This window comes from Enhydra lutris, unplaced genomic scaffold, assembly GCF_002288905.1.
Source record: "Enhydra lutris kenyoni isolate GAN:26980312 unplaced genomic scaffold, ASM228890v2 scaffoldscaffold94, whole genome shotgun sequence".
Classification (NCBI taxonomy): Eukaryota; Metazoa; Chordata; class Mammalia; order Carnivora; family Mustelidae; genus Enhydra; species Enhydra lutris.
This window is the reverse complement of record NW_019154178.1, coordinates 1,751,554-1,768,742: the sequence shown is the minus strand read 5'-3', so window position 1 is coordinate 1,768,742 and position 17,189 is coordinate 1,751,554. Positions and strand designations below refer to the sequence as shown.

Below are 17,189 nucleotides of genomic sequence, written 5' to 3'. Positions count from 1 at the left end.
AACGTTCAAAACGGATTCTTGAAGATTATGCCAAAAAGAAACTCAATCGGGATATTTGTCGGTTCTTTAGCATTAGAAATGGGTTTTCTCCACTTAGTAACGTGTGAGTTTTTGTTTTACTTCTGCGATTCAGACTTTTGAATCAATTTTTGAGAAACACACACGAAGGAGGACATCGGCGGCTCTAGGAGAACCGTGCCAAATCCCGTCCTGCCACACGCGGGCCCGTGGAGGCCTCTGTTAGCGTATTAATATTTCTCATCGTGAAAATTACAATTCATAATTCCTGATCGATGTCTCAAGCTTCTGCCATGTTCAGAGCATTGCTAGATTTTTCATTTACTTCTAACAACAACAACAACAAAAACAGTGAAGAAGATATCATACCCATTTTATTTTATTTTATTTTATTTTTAAAGATTTTATGTATTTATTTGACAGACAGAGATCACAGTAGGCAGAGAGGCAGGCAGAGAGGAAGGGAAGCAGGCTCCCTGCTGAGCAGAGAGCCCGATGTGGGGCTCAATCCCAGGACCCTGAGATCATGACCTGAGCCGAAGGCAGAGGCTTTAACCCACTGAGCCACCCAGGCGCCCCTATCATATCCATTTTAAAGATGAGAAACAGAGGCTACTGTCTGGTAAATAGTGGGGCCAGGATTTGGGCCCAGTTGGCTTCATGCCAAGGCCTGTGGTGCCTGTCCTTGCGATGCGACCCCTGCAGGTGGCCTGTGGAGGGGCATACAGACCAGGAAATTGGGGTGATGGGTGTGAAGAAAAGCAGGGGTTTGGGAGTGAGCAAAGCCAGCGCTTGGGGCTGGAGAATCTTCCAGGGAAGGACTATGTTCAGGAAGGAGGCTGATTCCTGGTCCCTCAGTCCCGCCCAACCTTACCCCACTCTTACCCTTTAGGTGCCCGTCCAGAGAGGACTTCCCCCTGATTGAGACAGAGCACGAGGCTTACCTGCGCCGAATCAAGAGTGAGTCTCTCCAAGTAATTTATAATGCATCCCCGTGATGGATGGTAGCAGACCTGGTTCGAGGGTCAGTGCTGGGGAGGACTGATGCAGACCCATGACCAGAAGGGATTGTGGAGTAAAAAGAGCAAGGCTGAACACGGCATAGGGTGTATGCTACCTCTGGCGTAAAAATAACGGGGATAGGTGTGTGTCACATGTGTTGTGTGTGTGTATACATGTGTGTAATATCTCCAAAAGGGGAGCTGGGAAGACCAGGGTAGAGACATTAATCTACTTTTTAAACTTTTATTAGAGTATGAACTAACTACTATATAAAAAGATCAACAAAAATCAGTTGTTTTTTGTTTTAAAGATTTTATTTATTTGACAGAGATCACAAGCAGGCAGAGAGGCAGGCAGAGAGAGAGAGGAGGAAGCAGGCTCCCTGCTGAGCAGAGAGCCCCATGTGGGGCTCGATTCCAGGACCCTGAGATCATGACCTGAGCCGAAGGCAGAGGCTTTAACCCACTGAGCCACCCAGGTGCCCCTCCCTACCCCTTTCTTTTAAGGGCAGATCCGGAGAAACACTCATGTCCATTGACCACAGTTTAGTCCCGTGGCAGTGTCTAGCCAAAGGTGGATAATTGGATAGCCATGTGCCCAGATGAAATTTGTACGGACTCTCCAATTAAAGGGAGATGGGAGAATGAAAGTGGGGGGCACCTGCTGTCTCGGGTACAGATGGGGTTAGTTTTGTTTTGACAACAAAAGTCCGGGGGGACCTGGATGGCTCTGTCAGTAGAGCCTGCGACACTTGATCTCGGGGTCATGTGTTTGAGCCCTACAATGGGCATGGAGCCTACTTAAAAAAATGAGAGTTCAGGGACCCCTGGATGGCTTAGTCGGTGAAGCGTCTGCCTTCGGCTCAGGTCATGATCCCAGGGTCATGGGGTCAAGTCCCACATTGGGCTCCTTACTCAGCAGGGAGCCAGCTTCTCCCTCTGCCTGCTGCTCCCCCTGCTTATCTCCTCTCTCTCTCTCTTTCTCTGACAAATAAATAAAATCTTAAAAAAAAAAAAAAGGAAAAAAAAAGAAAGTTCATATATTACTTTTCCCAAAAAAGGGTTTTCTTTTTCATAAATGCCAAAAATCCAGAATTAAATACTACCACTCAGCCTAGCCATGGGCCCCGAGCCCTCGGGCTGCCCTTCCAGCTCAGCTCTCTGGCTGCACATCCCAGCGCCCCCCAGTGCCCTCCCCCGGCCTTCCCTTCCCCCTAGCCTCCCTTCCCCACCCCCCATCCCCTTGCCGAGTGCTCACCTGTCCCCATATCCACAGTGGAGCTTCAACAGAAAGACCAGGCCTTGGTTGAGCTGCTGCAGGAGAAGGTCGGGCTGTTTGCCGAGATGACCCATTTCCAGGTGGATGAGGATGGTGGTGGCTTGACCCTGCCTGCCCTACCCAGGGGCCTTTTCCGCTCCGAGTCCCTGGAGTGCCCCCGCGGAGAGCGGCTGCTGCAGGATGCCATCCGTGAGGGTGAGGGAGCCCTGAGGGGGAGTCCAGGGCCATCCGCTCAGGCTAGACCGGGGCACAGCCCCACTGTCCCTAACTCCCTGTGGCACCCAGTGTGGGGAAGGCCGGGGAGGAGGCACGGTCCTTGCTGCTGTCGGACACCTTGTCCTGCGTACATTTGTGGTGCCCTTCGGTGACCTCTGCCCGTGCAGGGTGGTATGAGTGGTTCCCCCGGGTGCCTGACTGCTGCGTGGGCCTTGGGTGGAAGGCGCCCTGTGGTTCCCTGCAGGGTTCTGTGGGGCTCCCGCGCTTACCTCCCCCCTTCCCCGTAGTGGAGGGTCTGAAAGACCTCCTGGTGGGGCCCGGAGTGGAGCTGCTCCTGACAGCTCGGGAACCAGCCTTGCCCGGGGACCTGGACAGCGGCGGTAGCACGAGTCCTGGGGTCACTGCCAGTGAGTGCCTGGGCTGGGGCCACGGTGATGGGTGGGAGGGAGGGCCTGGACCCAGGGACGAGAGCTCAGCCCGTGCTCTCCACTCTCCGCAGACGGTGAGGCCGGAACCTTCAACGGCTCCAGTGAGCTCTGCGGAACTGACTCGGACTCCAGCCGGAAGGTGGGCCTCCCGCAGGTGTGAGCGCTCGCCAGGGGGCAGGAGGGGCCTAGGGCCTGTGGACGCCTGACACAGAGCTGTGGGGGACAGGTGCCTGCCACTCCCCGTCCTTGCCTCTCTTTGCAGGACCGGAACGGAAACCAGCTGAGAGCCCCCCAGGAGGTGAGGTGGGAAGCTGCTGGCGGAGCCCCCCCAAAGGGCGGGCCTTATGGCTGAGAAATGCGAGCCCAGTGTGGGGTGGCGGTGGGGAGAGCCGACATCTGAGAGTGTCTGGAGGCCTGCTGGCCCCAGACCCACATTTAGTCACCTTCTGGCCAGCTCTCCCATCCCGAGGCTTGGGCCCTGTCCCCACCCTCTCCTCTGTCCTCAGGAAGCGCTGCAGCGACTGGTCAATCTCTATGGGCTTCTGCACGGCCTCCAGGTCAGCGGGGCTGGGGCTGGACCGGGCAGGGGAGGAGCCTGAGCGGGGCCACCTGTTCACCGGGGTGGCGCGTTCCGTGGCCCTAGCCCGGGCCTCAGGGCCCCGCAGCGAGGGCTCTGACGCACCCGCGGGGGACCCCCTCGCCCGCAGGCGGCCGTGGCGCAGCAGGACACGCTGATGGAGGCGCGGTTCCCCGAGGGCCCCGAGCGGCGGGAGAAGCTGGCACGCGCCAACTCCCGGGACGGGGAGGCCGGCCGAGCCGCGCCCGCGCCCCCGGCGCCCGACAAGCAGGCCACCGAGCTGGCGCTCCTGCAGCGACAACACGCGCTGCTGCAGGAGGAGCTGCGGCGCTGCCGGCGGCTGGGCGAGGAGCGCGCCACCGAGGCGGGCAGCCTAGAGGCGCGGCTCCGCGAGAGCGAGCAGGCGCGCGCCCGGCTGGAGCGCGAGGCCGAGGAGGCCCGCAGGCAGCTGGCGGCGCTGGGCCACAGCGAGCCGCCCCCCCGCCGAGGCCCCCTGGGCGCGCAGACCCCTGGACCCGCGGCGCCGCAGCCTCCCCGCGGGCGACGCCCTGTACCTGAGCTTCACGCCCCCGCAGGTAAGGGAGCGGGCGCTGGCGGGGGTGCGCGGGGGGGAGCGGGCGTCGGCGGCGCCAGGAGCGCGAGGCCGCGGCGGGAGAGCTGGGGAGGCGACCGGAGAGCCGGGGAGGCGACCGGAGTGCCGGCGGGGCATGGGTGCTGCGGGCCCGGCCGAGCTCACTCCCCGGCCCGCTGCCTTTCCTGCCGGACCGTCACAGCCCAGCCGAGGCCACGAGCGCCTGGATTTGTCTGTGACCATTCGCTCTGTCCATCGACCCTTTGAGGACCGAGAGAGGCAGGACCTGGGCAGCCCCGAGGAGCGGCTGCAGGACAGCAGCGACCCGGACACGGGCAGCGAGGAGGAGGGGGGCAGCCGCCTGTCCCCGCCCCACAGTCCGCGAGGTGAGGCCCGAATGGCCGTTGGGGGGGGGGGGCGCTCCCGGGACACTTAGGGGGGCCCGACCATCACGTCTGAGGGCCCCGGTGACTCTTGGGAGGGACACACGGGACACACCTGCAGCCTTTTCCCGAGCAGAGCAGGGAGTGGAGCGCTAGGAACCAAAGGAGGTAGCAGACCCCGCAGTAAGTCTGTGATGGCAGCCTTTTTCTCTTTCTTTCTTTCTTTTTTTTTTTTAAAGATTTTATATCTTTGACAGAGAAATCACAAGCAGGTGTGGGGTGTGGGGTGGGGGGGAATCAGGCTCCCCACTGAGCAGAGAGCCTGATACAGGGCTGGATCCCAGGACCCTGAGATCATGACCCCAGCAGAAGGCAGAGGCTTTGACCCACTGAGCCACCCAGGCGACCCGATGACAGCCTTTTTAAGTAGACATAGTGTTTTTTTTTTTTTTATTTGACAGACAGCTCACAAGTAGGCAGAGAGAGAGAGAGAAGCGGGCTCTGGGTTAAGCAGGGAGCCTGATGCCCCGATCCCAGGACTCGATCCCAGGACCCTGGGATCATGACCTGAACCGAAGGCAGATGCTCAACTGAGCCACCCAGGCGCCCCTAAACATAGATTTCTAAGTAAAAAAAAAAAATTCCTAAGACTGTTGAAGTTCTTATAGTTGATTTAGGAAATACAGAATAATCTAAAGCTAGTGTGACTTTATATAACAATCTTAAAATATTTTGCATGGTATTAGCCAAAGTGTATCTCCCTATCCTCAGGAAGGATACACAGTAGGCAGGTGTGGGCACATTCCTTCCTGTGTGGACAGAGGTTTCGGCTCACCCATGGGGCGCTGTTGGCGCAGGGGTGCGCCTGCTGGCCAGAGCCTGTGTCCTCCCACTGACTGCCCCATCCCCCTGCAGACTTCACCCGAATGCAGGACATCCCAGAAGAGATCGAGAGTCGTGATGGGGAGCCTGTGGCTTCAGAGAGCTAAGGGGGCCCCTCCCTCCGTCCTGTGCCCCCAGGAAGAACACACCACAGGAGGCAAACTCTGGAGCCTCCAGTGTGCCGTCGGCAAGGGAACATTTGAAAGAACTGCGGACTGTCCCTGCCGGCTCTGGGGCTCCTCGGACACCTGGGGCCGCTCGGCTGAAACTGGGGGGAATTGGGCCACAGCACCTCCTGCTGGCATCCGGGAGCTACACCACAGATGCCAACTTTTCATGCCTTCTTCCCTCTACTTTAGGAAAATTTATTTATTTATTGTTTATTAGTTACACAGGGAGTGGGGAGATTTAGAGGACCAGGGACACGGGAACCAAGCCATAGGGATGAGGGGGCCTTGTCCTGCAACACTACTGGGGCTTATTCAGGCTAAACAACCCCCGCCCCCAGCAACACCTGAGAGGTGGCACCAAGGACCAGGCCACCCTTCCAGAAGGGCTGTGGGCGGGGCCGTGCTCCCCTTCCCTCCCCTGCTCACTGCTGTGCTCCCCTCTCTCCATCCATCGTGGAGATCCCAGGGAGCCAGCCTGGCGCCCTGGAGTTGGAGGCGAGGGAGTAGAGGGCAAGGTGGCCGTGATGGCTCTGTTGGAGGGTGAGGGGAAAGCCCACGGGACCAGAATGTTCTTTGTTGTTGTTTTCTTTTTTGTACCAAAGCCAACTGCACGTGTTTTGTATTTTTAAGAGATGATTGTAGGCAATTAGAAATCACAGCCTTCTATCTGCGCTTATCAGAAGAGCTTGCGGGGTGGGGGGAATGGCGTCCCCTCACCGGCGGTAACGGGGGACCTACTCTGACCTCTTCTCCAGCCATTTGGAAAACATGTAGGGTGAGTTGGGTAGTCTCTGTGAACCCTGACCTCATCCACACCTCAGCAACCATGACTGAAAACCTCATTGTGAATTTGGGGGATTTTCCAGTGGACCCCCAGTGCCCACCAGCCCCCGCCATTTTCTGCCAGTTTTGATTGTTTAAAAAAGAAAGAAAAGATAAAGCAAGGAAAATTAAAGACCTGGAACCCCCACGAGTTGCTGTCTCTCCATGCTTGCCAGCCCTATGGGCCGCACTAGTGTGGCCCCCAGAGGAGGGGCAGGCCACCTCCCCCGGCACAGGCCACTCCCAGAAGAAAGTGCCATGAGCCCTTGTGGGCGCTGATGACCACAAATACATTGGTCAAAATGAAGGGCACTTAGGGTCCAGGGACTGTTGGGGATTCCAGAATTAGAAAACCGGTCTCCGCCTCATTTGCATCCTTCTCAGAAATGACCTCAGCCAGTGGCCCCCTCCCACCGGGGGGCCCAGTTCCTGCTGGCCTCTCCCCAGAGTCCTTCGTTTTCAGATTCAGCCCCCGGCTCTGCCTCCGTCTTCAGTGTCAGAGCCCTGGGGCAACCTCTTCCAGGGGCAGCGAGAGATTAGGTCAGTTTCAGTTCTGGGTTTTGCTTCATTTCACTTCCTGTTTCTGGCTACTACTCCTGGGCTGGGGGAGGGGCAGAGGGAGGGCAGCGGGGCTGCCCAGGCTGGCCCCTGCGCACACCTCCGCAGTGGAGAGGAACTGAAATCATCAGGGCACCTCTCCCGTGTACCCCACGATCTGGCCTTCAGCAGGTGCTTTCTTGTCTATACAGGGTCTGCGACGGGGCAGGGGGCGGGTCTGGAAAGGGAAGCCGCCCCCCCCCCCCCCCCCGCCCCCGGCCAGGGTGGCCCAGCTAGGCAGGCCCTGGCCCTCCACTTCCCTCCCAGCGTCTGGCTTCCGGACCTGAGGCTCCACAGTGTCTGCAGCATCAGCTGGAAGCTGGGACCCCTCCAGGGTGCAGCGGACAGAGAAAGACCACAGTGTGGGTGGGAGATACTAGCACTCAGACCAAGAAAGGGGAATGCAGTTTCCTCCAACATGGTCTGATCCGGTGAAGGACGCAGGTCAGGAGAGATGCAGGGACCTGGAGACACAGAGCGCAGGCTGGGCGTGGAGAAGCCCGCAGCCCACAGGGACAGCACTGTGCACCCCATTAATGCTGTCTCTCTGCCACTCCTTGACCCCAGGACCTGCTGTCCACCATTCTCTGATGCTGGACATGAGTCGGGCAGCTTTGCCCATTCCCTCCTGAGGCCCTTGCTAAGCCCTTCAGAAATCCAGTCTTAGCCTCCATCCTTTCCACTGTGGTTTCAAAGCTCTCCGGCTCCTTGCTGCAGGGAGCCAGGCCCAGTGTCACCCCAGTGCTCACCTTCCTCGCCAAGGTGTGCCTAGCCCCCTGCCCAGCCCTCTGCCGCACCACTCCTTCCCCGCCTACCCCTCTCCATCCGGCGGTAGGTTTGCGTGCAGTCACTCATCTAGGACTTGGACCTGTTGAAACTCTGCCCCGATACTTAACCTCCAGGCCCCATGAGGAGAGATGTCCCCCGGGGAGCCCTGAGGAGGGCTGCCAGGGAGTGGGGGGCCAGAGAGGGGTACTTAGATGGGGAGGATTTTCCATCCTGAATTGACTGGGAACAGACCTGGAGTTTTGGAACCGGTTTAAACACAAAAGGGAGGAAATTAAACATCAAGAAGCTAATTAGATCTTGTTAACGTTGCTTAATGCATCATGATCTGGTGGCTTTGGGGAGTCCCTTCTGCTCAGCAGCTGGGTGTAGCCAAGGGTGCACTCCCGGCTTTGCTCTGGGCCCTTCGGAGGCTGGAGTGGTCAGGTTGGTGGTGGTGATGGGGGCAACGGGAGTGGGAGCTCCAGCCTGTCTGGCTTCTGCCACCTCCCTCCTTTCCAGCGCCTGGCCCCCAGAAAGTCCCTTCTGATTGCTCTCCGTCATTGCTGCTGGGTCTCTATGGGGACAGAAACCAAAGGCAGGACCACCCCCCCCGCCTCCGCCCTGGAGAACTCTCCTCAGAAGAACTGGAGGGGCCAATCCCTCACTCAGTTCCTGACCTACAACTTTCACTTCAGAGTGTGGAAACATCATTCCAGATGAGACCTCGCTGGCTCCCGGTCCCCATCTCCCAGTTGCCCCCTTTTCATCCTCTTCCTTCTCTGGGATTCCATTTCCCATGCAGTATTAAGAGCAGTAGCCAATACACTGCTTTGGCACCACTGAGTCTTCAACACCCCATTTTACAGATGAGAAAACCAGTCCAGAGAAGTAAAGTGACTTACCGAGGTCCCTCCGCTGGTTCCAGTCGGAGCTCGGATGTGACTCCAGGGCTCTTGATGGCGCCGTGCATGGGACAGGGAGGGAAGCTCACGCCAGGCTCCCACTCTGGTTCCCACGTCTCTTGACACACCTGTGGCCCCTCTTCTCCCCACTCCTTCCCCACCTCTCCCCTCCCTACGCCCCACCCACATCCTTGACTTGACTTCTCCCTGCAAACTCTGGTTAGAGGATAGGCGGGGTTTTACATTGGGGCTGGGAGGATGCCAGGGGTCCAGCAGCGTTTCACAGGGGGGCTCTCCGTGCAGGGGGCTCCCTTCCCAGGGAGCCTTCTCAGCTGGGGGCTGCAGGCACCAGCTTCTTGTGGGCGCCACTGGGATGCTCTGAGGCAGACACAGCACCAGGGAAGTAGAGATGCGGCGTTTAAGGTGAGGGTAGGGGTGTGGGGGAGGGCAGACAGAGCCAAATGGGCACTGACCTTTGATCCGTTAGTCTAGAACCCTTGGGAAATTCTCACAGGAGGCAAAAGAAGGGGCAAAGAATCCTTTTGTCCACACTGAACCAGAGGTGGAAGCGGGACAGAAGGTCGAGACTATTGTGACGATCCAGAGGCTCGCTCTGCAGTCCTCTATCTTTCCTCTGTCCCATCCGTTCCTCCCCATGACGGAAGACCGGAGCTCTGGAGTATTCGGCCCCAGGTGACCCACCAGCCGCCTTCGGCCACACCCGCAGGCCACTGAAGACCACGCTCCCAGGGGCAGCCCAGGCCGGCTGCATGGTTCTGCCCCCTCCTCCAGGTGTGTCCGTTCGTCCCAAGCGGTAACCGCGGTCAGAGCCCACCCCCACCACCGCCCTGCCCAGAGCGGGCCACCCGCCGCCTGCCTCTGTCCTTCAGGGCCAGCGGTTCCACCCGGCCCCGGCCCTGGGCCACAGCCTTCCTGGCTGATTCCAGAAGGTGTCTGCTGGGCCCCATCAGGCTCCTGCCTCTGGAGACAGGACAGCTGGGGCTGAGACGGCGGCTGCCCAGAAGGGGAGACTGAGAGCTGGGCCCCTGTCTGCCACGGCCAGGAGCTCCTGGAGCACGCGGCCCAGCAGCCAGAGCACGGCCAGGTTCTCCAGCAAGCCAGCCGCCCCCACGAGCCCACTGGCCAGGGCGCCTGAGACCCTTCTCAGGGCCAGGAACTGGACGGCAATGGCCACGGGCACGGCTGGTGCTCAGCATACCACCTCCCAGGGGATGTCCCGGACCGTGGGCAGCGGGGTGTGGACACTGCCGGGCATGAGAGCTGGTGCCCTGGAGCCTCGGAGGGGCCCGGGGTGGGGGCGGGCGGGCATGGGCGCACCTGTACGCAGGAGGGGCTCTACTGGGGGGAGCAGGAGGGGCCGAGGGGGAATTCTCCGCCGTGGGGAGCAGCCCCAAGCCTCCATGCCAGGAGAAGGCCAGAGGTGCCCCATCCGTCTGAGGGGTGAAAGTAACAGGAGCCCCCCCTTTCCCTGACCGCAGGCAGAAGCTCCCTTCTCGGCAGAAAGTGCTCCCTTGGGGCCTGGGGGGAGGGTGGGCGACATGGAGCCATGGAACCCAGATGGGTGTCCTCGAGAGAGCAGACTTCCAGAGTCCCGAGTCTGCCCCTCACTAAACGTGTGGCTTTGGTCAATGACTCCTCTGAGCCCCGGTTTTCTTGTTAGAAATTTCAGACAAAAGTCTCTGCTCCACAAACACGGGAGGGGCGCCTGGTGCCTCAGGCAGGATCTCAGAGTGCGGCGTCCAGGGTCCCGCATCAGGCTCCCTGCTCAGCAGGGAGTCCGCTGCTCCCTCTCCCTTCTCCAGCCGTGGCCCCCCCATACACATGTGCTCCCTCTCTAATAAATAAAGCTTTAAAAAATAAAATATCACGTGAAAAAAGTACTTTGTCCATTGCCATTTGCATGGAGGATCATTATTTCAAGTTTGGGGTGTTCATCGCAGCAAGGAGCTGGGCATCACATGGCTATCTGTTGTCACGATGGCCGGGGAAGAATGCCAACGCAAACACGGGTCACAATTCACGGCAGTAAGTGACCTTGAGGCTCCAGGCTGGGAGAGAAAGGGCAGAGGAAGCCACTGCTTCCTGTTCTCCCCGCTTTGGGAGCACAGCCTGTGGAGACCTGAGTGGCATGCCCTCCGCTCTGCTCCTGCTCCTGAGGGGGGGAAGGGTCCTGCCAGGCTGTGTCTCCCCCCTGCCATCTCACCCTTTCCTGCTCTAGTCCGTGGAGCCCGAGGCCTGCGGCGCCCCCACCCTCTCCTCTGGTCCCCACGCTCCTGTCAGAGCTATGGGTGCTGAGAAGCACCCTCACCACGCCTCATCCTGTCTCCCCATGGTCTCTGTCCCAAATGGAAAAAATGCTTCCCTGGGTCCTCCCCTTTGTGCCCATGTCCCTACCCTTCGCAGAATGTGCTGGGATGCGGCAAGAGAAGGTGGAAGGTGAGTAGATAAAAGTGAGGGACTTTTTTGAGGATCCAAAATATTCAACACCTTCCTGCCAACTGCCCACTTATTAAGAGACCTGATGTTTAACTGCCTCGGGGTGCTGGGGGAGGAGGAGGTCCTTCAGGACAACCAACCAGCCGTGGGTTCGATGAACCGCATAGGAGAGCCCCAGACCGGGTGCCCAGACGTTTCAGTCTTCTGGCAAGGGACGGGTGTGAAATGGGTGGCAGAAGAAGGATGCCCCATCCCAGTGCAGGGGAGCCCCCCAGGCTACCTCCTGGCCTCAGGGGCTGCTCCCGAGTGCCCCATGTCAGTCTGTCTGTCGGTCAGGGCTGTGCCTTCTCTTCCAGTCCACCCCGCACCATCTTGCCTGTCTGGCCCCCAGGATGTCTGTCGAATCAGACGCTGGGGCAGGATCCCAGCTTCCTGCCGTCTGTGTGAAATGCAGGTCCTCGATCGTGGGCTTCTGTTAGCTGTGTCCATTTCTTTCTTTCTTTCATTTTTTAAAGATTTTATTTATTTATTTGACAGAGATCATAAGTAGGCAGAGAGGCAGGCAGAGAGAGAGAGGGGGAAGCAGACCCCCCCGCCGAGCAGAGAGCCCGATGGGGGGTTGGTTCCCAGGACCCCGGGATCATGACCCGAGTCAAAGGCAGAGGCTTAACGCAGAGCCATCCAGGCACCCAGCTGTGTCCATTTCTAATCGGAGCCCTTTCCTTGGTCTGAAACTAGCAGCGTGCCTAGTTACGTAGAGAGGTGATGCCACCAGCTGGCTCGTCTGAGCATTCCGCTGCGGAGCCTTCTCTGTTGCTACCAGTTTGTTGGTTCGGGTGTGCGTTCATTCATTCATCGACTAACCGCAGCGACTCCTGAACCCTCGCTATGTGCCAGGCCCTGTGCCAGATGCTGGGGAGACAGAAACGACTGTATGGTCTTCTCCTCATGAAGTATGATACACATTTTGAGACGGCTGGGCTCTCTGTGATCATCTAGTTCAACTTCTCAGAAGGAGAGAAAGTGACTTGGCCAAGGCCACTAGGGACACAATGGCAGAGTCAAGATCTGAGATCACAGGCTCTCGGCCCTTGACTCTCTCTACAACATTACAAACCCTTTAGGCATTGCTTTTCCGCCTGTGTGGGCCCCAAGTGCCAGGATGTGGACAGAGGGACAGTGACGACTCCTCTCTAGACGGGCTTCGGTCACAACCGCTAGCAGAGAGGGGGAACTGGAGCTTTACCAGCCCTGTTTTTTCTCTCAGTCAGACTCCCAGGACCTGCAGTGGTAGATCATGGAGTCTGCCTTCCGTGGAAAGGACATCTAACGGCTGGACCTTCTCCTTGGTCCCCGGAATATCCATCCCTCGCTCAGCTCACGCGTTCCTCCAGCACTGCCTCCCTGAGCCTGCACTCCCACGCCTGGGCAAAGAGGAACTGGGGAGGCAGGAGGGACTGAGCTCCCCCCAACACACCGCGAGAGCAGTACGAGAAGGAAGCTTTGGGTTTGCGCTCGAGGCCGAGACAATGCTGCAGAAGCTCCGGGACTACACACGGTGGGAGCAGGAGCCCTGACCCTCCTCCGGATGCCCCCGCACTCAGCCCAGCACACTCCTCCACTGTCCACCGCGACCAACTGCAGAAACTCCTGCCGCCTCGCCTTTCTCTCAACTTTGTGTTTTGGAGCAGTTTCAGACTTTACAGAAAAACTGCAAAGGCAGTGAGCCATCTGTGTCTTTCATTGTCCACGTTAAAATAAAACCGGTAGTCGGGGCACCTGGGTGGTTAAGTGTCAGACGTCGGCTCAGGTCAGGATCCCGGGGTCCCCGGATTGAGCCCTGCACTGGGCTCTGCACTCAGCAGGGAGTCTGTTTCCTCCTCTGCCCCTCCTCCCTGCTCTGGCTCTCTCTCTAATAAATAAATAAAAATCTTTATTTATTTGAGAGAGAACACGAGCAGGGCGAGCGGCAGAGGGAGAAGCAGGCTCCCCCCTTGAGCAGGGAGTCTGATGCAGGGCTCAATCCTAGGACCCTGGGATCGTGACCTGAGCGGAAGGCAGATGCTTAACCCACTGAGCCACCCAGGCGCCCCTTCCGCTGCTTTCTAAAGAGCTTCCATTTGTTCCACTGTCCACCCCTTCCCTACAGAGAAGCTAACTTCACCCCAGACCGAGGCTGATCACAACAGAACCAGCCTTCTTCACAGTAACTTGCTCAAGAACCAAGGCTTCAGCTAATCAACACCCGACCTCACGCCGGTGATGGTCATTAGCTCTCAGGTTGGTCTAATCAGATGGCAGCGGAGGAAGGATTTTGATTGTGTGAGGGGCAGAGATTGCTTTCTTCTGTTGAACCGAAGTGCAGAAACACGGGCCCTAGCGCGTGCTGGCAGATTGCTTGTGACGGTGATGGAGTCCAGTGCAAGGAAAACCTTCCCGTGCAGGCAGGCGGAGCCCCGAAGCACACACGGTCTTTGGGCTTCGAGTTGTAGGCGAGAATACGTTTATTATCGCTGAAGCCGTTGGGACTGAGGTTTTCTGTTACTCACAGCGCAAGCATCCTCATTCCAGCCAGAAGGGGATGCAAAGTTGGTGAAGGTTATATTTTAGGGCAGAAGGAAGCAGAAATGTTTGCCGAGTGCACTGCTTGCTGCTGTGAGAGGATGTAAGGAATTGCGCTCGGGCGTAATTCCTCTGAGCAAAGCAGACTGTAAAGCCGCCCCTAGAGCTTGGCGGAAGCTGGAGTTCAGGGATGGGCAGGTTTTCAGAGGTGAGAGCTGAGTGGGGCACACAGGGAGCCCTCCTGCGAGCCTGGGTTGACAGGACCCTGAGATCATGACCTGAGCTGAAGGCAGAGGCTTAACCCACTGAGCAACCCAGGCGCCCCATTTTTTTTTTTAAATGAAGATTTTGTTTACAAGTACTCTCTACACCCAACATGGGGCTCAAACTCATGACCCTGAACTTACGACCCAGGAGTCCTGTGCTCCTCTGACAGAGCTGGCCAGGTTCCCCATATGTTCCCATTTTTTTACTGCTGTTGTAGCCTTCTTCTTTTTCTTTCTTTCTTCTTTTTTTTTAACTTTTAGTATTTTTTCTTTTGACATTATTTCAGACTTAGAAATGGCACAGAGAATCTCTGTACACCCTTTACCCAGATTTCCCAAATGTTAACATTGTGTTTTCACATTTACTTTGTCCTTTTCATTCTGAATATATATATGTATAAATTTTTTCTAAACAGTTTGGAAGTAAGTTGCAGACAAGATGTTCTTATACCTTTAAATTATTCAACGTGTTCCCTAAAAACAAGAATATTCTTTCTTTCTTTTTCTTTCTTTCTTTCTTTCTTTCTTTTTTTCTTTTTGACAGAGAGAGAGAGAGCATGAGCAGGGGGAGGAGCAGAGGGAAAGCAGGCTCCCAGCTGAGCATGGAGCCCCATGCAGGACTCGATCCCAGGACCCTGAGATCATGACCTGACACTTAACTGAATGAGCCCCCCAGGCACTGCTAAACAAGAATATTCTTTAAAAAAGAAAAAAAAAAGAATATTCTTATATAGCCACAGTGTAACGATCAAAATCAACAAGTTAACAATGCTACAGTAATATTATCTAATCTGGAAACCTCCTTCAGATGTTGCCAAATGTCTGTCATAATATCTTTTGTAGCAAAAGACATCTCAGATGTGTGACATTTGCTCACCATTTCCTCATAGTCTCCTTGAGCCTGGAACAGTTCCTCTGGTTTTGTCTTTCATGACATTTTGAAATGTTAGATATTTTTAAAGAGTAAAGGTTAGTTTGGTTTTTAAAGATTTATTTATTTATTCCAGGAGGGGGAGGGGCAGAGGGAGAGAAGGATTCCAAAGCAGACTCGGTGCTGAGTGTGGAGCCCGATGCGGGGCTCAATCCCACGACTTGGAGTTCATGACCTGAGCTGAAATCAAGAGTCGGATGCTCAACTGACTGAGCCACCCAGGCGCCCCCGACGGTCAGCTGTTTTATGTGACATCCTCAACTTGGACTTGTCTATTTGCTTATGATCAGACTTGGGTTATAACGCTTTTGGCGCTGTGTTCACTTAAGAGTATTCCAACAGGAGGTGCGTGACATCTATCGCTGGTGACGTTAGCTTCCATCATTTAGTTAAGAGGGCATCTGGAAGGCTCCCCCCTGGGAAGGCACCACTCTCCCTTCTGTAACTAGTACGTATCTTGCCAGGAGCTGTTCTGAGACTGCGCAAGTCTCCTGTCCCTCCTCTAGCCTTGACCCGGTATCTTCAGCATCCACTGATGATTCTCGTCTGAATCAATCCTTCCTGTCTCCGATGCCCAACGCTGATTTTGAGGCGGCGGTGTTAAAGCCATAGCCTTTTCCTGATGGGTGTGATTTCTCTGGGACATGCAGTCCTGTGGGAGCTGGTTGCCTGGTGGAAACACACGCCTGCATTTTGCCCACCTCCCTGCTCTCCTCCCAGCGCTCATGAGAAACTGCGTCTAAGAACTGCTGTCGTTTTACGTATCACCTCCAAGCACACTCATCACAACCCTCCGAGAGTCATCATTTGGTCGGGGAGAGGTGCCCTGAGAAGTGTTTTTGAGCACCCAAGAGGATAGGGCTTCCCCCTCCTCTTCTGCTCTCCCAGAAACCCACACTCCATGGCCAAGAGCCTAGCCAGGGCCAGTCTGGCATTAGCTCAATCCCAAAAATTTAGTATGGCAAAAGAATTCACTGGGACCTGAAATTTGACAAGAAAGGGGTTAATGTTCCTCAACCTGGCCTCAAGTAGTTTCAGATGACAGGAACAGTTTTCTCCAACAGGATTACATAACTGCACTGTTTTTCTGCTATGCCTGGAACAAAATGTTGATCTCTTTTGGGATGGTGCTTTTCCTAAGGCCCTAAAGAATAATCACACACTTTATGACCCTCCCATTTTGCTGCTGGGACCTCCAGAGTGGGACCCTGGCTCCTAGCTGTTTCGTCGGGGCTGACTTCTCGGCCACAAGGGGCTAGCCCGCTGCAGCCAGCTTCCCCATCCCACTGTGGGTCTGTGACTTCTCCGGGCTCCTGGAGGCTAGCTCAAGGGAGCGGGGGAGGGGACCCTGCAAGTATCTGAAGCTACACTGGACACCTCCAGGCTAGGAGGAAAGGCACGAAGGACAGGCAGGTCCCCCATGCTATCTGTGCTGCCTCTTTTCTCCCCATTCTTCTTTCTTGACGGATTTCCCTTGTAAGGTGACAGAAATCACAAAGCTATTTTTAGAAGTGACAGAAGAATGCCTCCTAGGAAATCCCCTTGTTTGGAAAGATCATTCATTAAGTGCTTGAGGTAGAAGGTGGCACCCCAAAGGGTGGGGGTGAGCACACTGGAGACCCTGGGAAAGCCTGCTGTCAGTCTTTTCTCTGTCCCGTCACAAGTCCCACTGCTGTGGGGGAGGACGGGGCCCCTAGAGCAAGACCCAGTTCCAGCACATTCCATGTTCGGGCTGATCTGCACAGATTCTGGGCAGGTATCCTGGAGGTGGGTGTGGGGCAGCACACCTGGACAAGAGCACGCTGGGCTGTTCATGGTAAGTGCCACGGGACCAGGAGCCAGTGACAGGTGTCACAGGGTGGGAGGGGATGCTGACAGCTTCTGAGTTTGATATCTGCTCCCCCCCCCAGCTGTCTGACAGGTGGCAGTAGGGGGCCTAATCATCCAGAAGCGAGCCCTAGGAAGTGCCCAGCCACGGGGGTCCATATGGCAATTTTTTTTTAAAGATTTTATTTATTTGACAGAGAGAAATCACAAGTAAGCAGAGAGGCAGGCAGAGAGAGAGGAGGATGCAGGCTCCCTGCTGAGCAGAAAGCCCGATGTGGGGCTCGAACCCAGGACCTGGGATCATGACCTGAGCCGAAGGCAGCGGCTTAACCCACTGAGCCACCCAGGCGCCCCCATATGGCAATTTTTTGATTCTGCACCAAACAGGAAGGAAAAACCACCTCAGACTAACCTCTTAACCTCTCACTTTAGAGACTTTTTCAATCAGCAGTGTAACAAAGTAATAGTCTTTTTTTCTTTTTTCTTTAAAGATTTTATTTATCCATTTAGAAAGGGGGATAAAGAGCCCATA

At 56.3% G+C, this 17,189-nt stretch overlaps 1 protein-coding gene across 1 annotated transcript in view; it reads left to right on the top strand.

Moving 5' to 3' along the window:
• LOC111138883 (Rho/Rac guanine nucleotide exchange factor 2) overlaps positions 1-6,191 on the top strand; it is a 35,884-nt gene extending 29,693 nt beyond the window's left edge. Inside the window, 10 exon segments of the mRNA XM_022490824.1 lie at positions 911-978; positions 2,296-2,493; positions 2,802-2,921; positions 3,014-3,081; positions 3,205-3,240; positions 3,449-3,499; positions 3,650-3,994; positions 3,996-4,094; positions 4,293-4,476; positions 5,389-6,191. Coding sequence (XP_022346532.1) covers positions 911-978; positions 2,296-2,493; positions 2,802-2,921; positions 3,014-3,081; positions 3,205-3,240; positions 3,449-3,499; positions 3,650-3,994; positions 3,996-4,094; positions 4,293-4,476; positions 5,389-5,462 — 1,243 coding nt within the window. The 3' untranslated portion in view covers positions 5,463-6,191.
• The last annotated feature ends 10,998 nt before the right edge of the window (positions 6,192-17,189 follow it).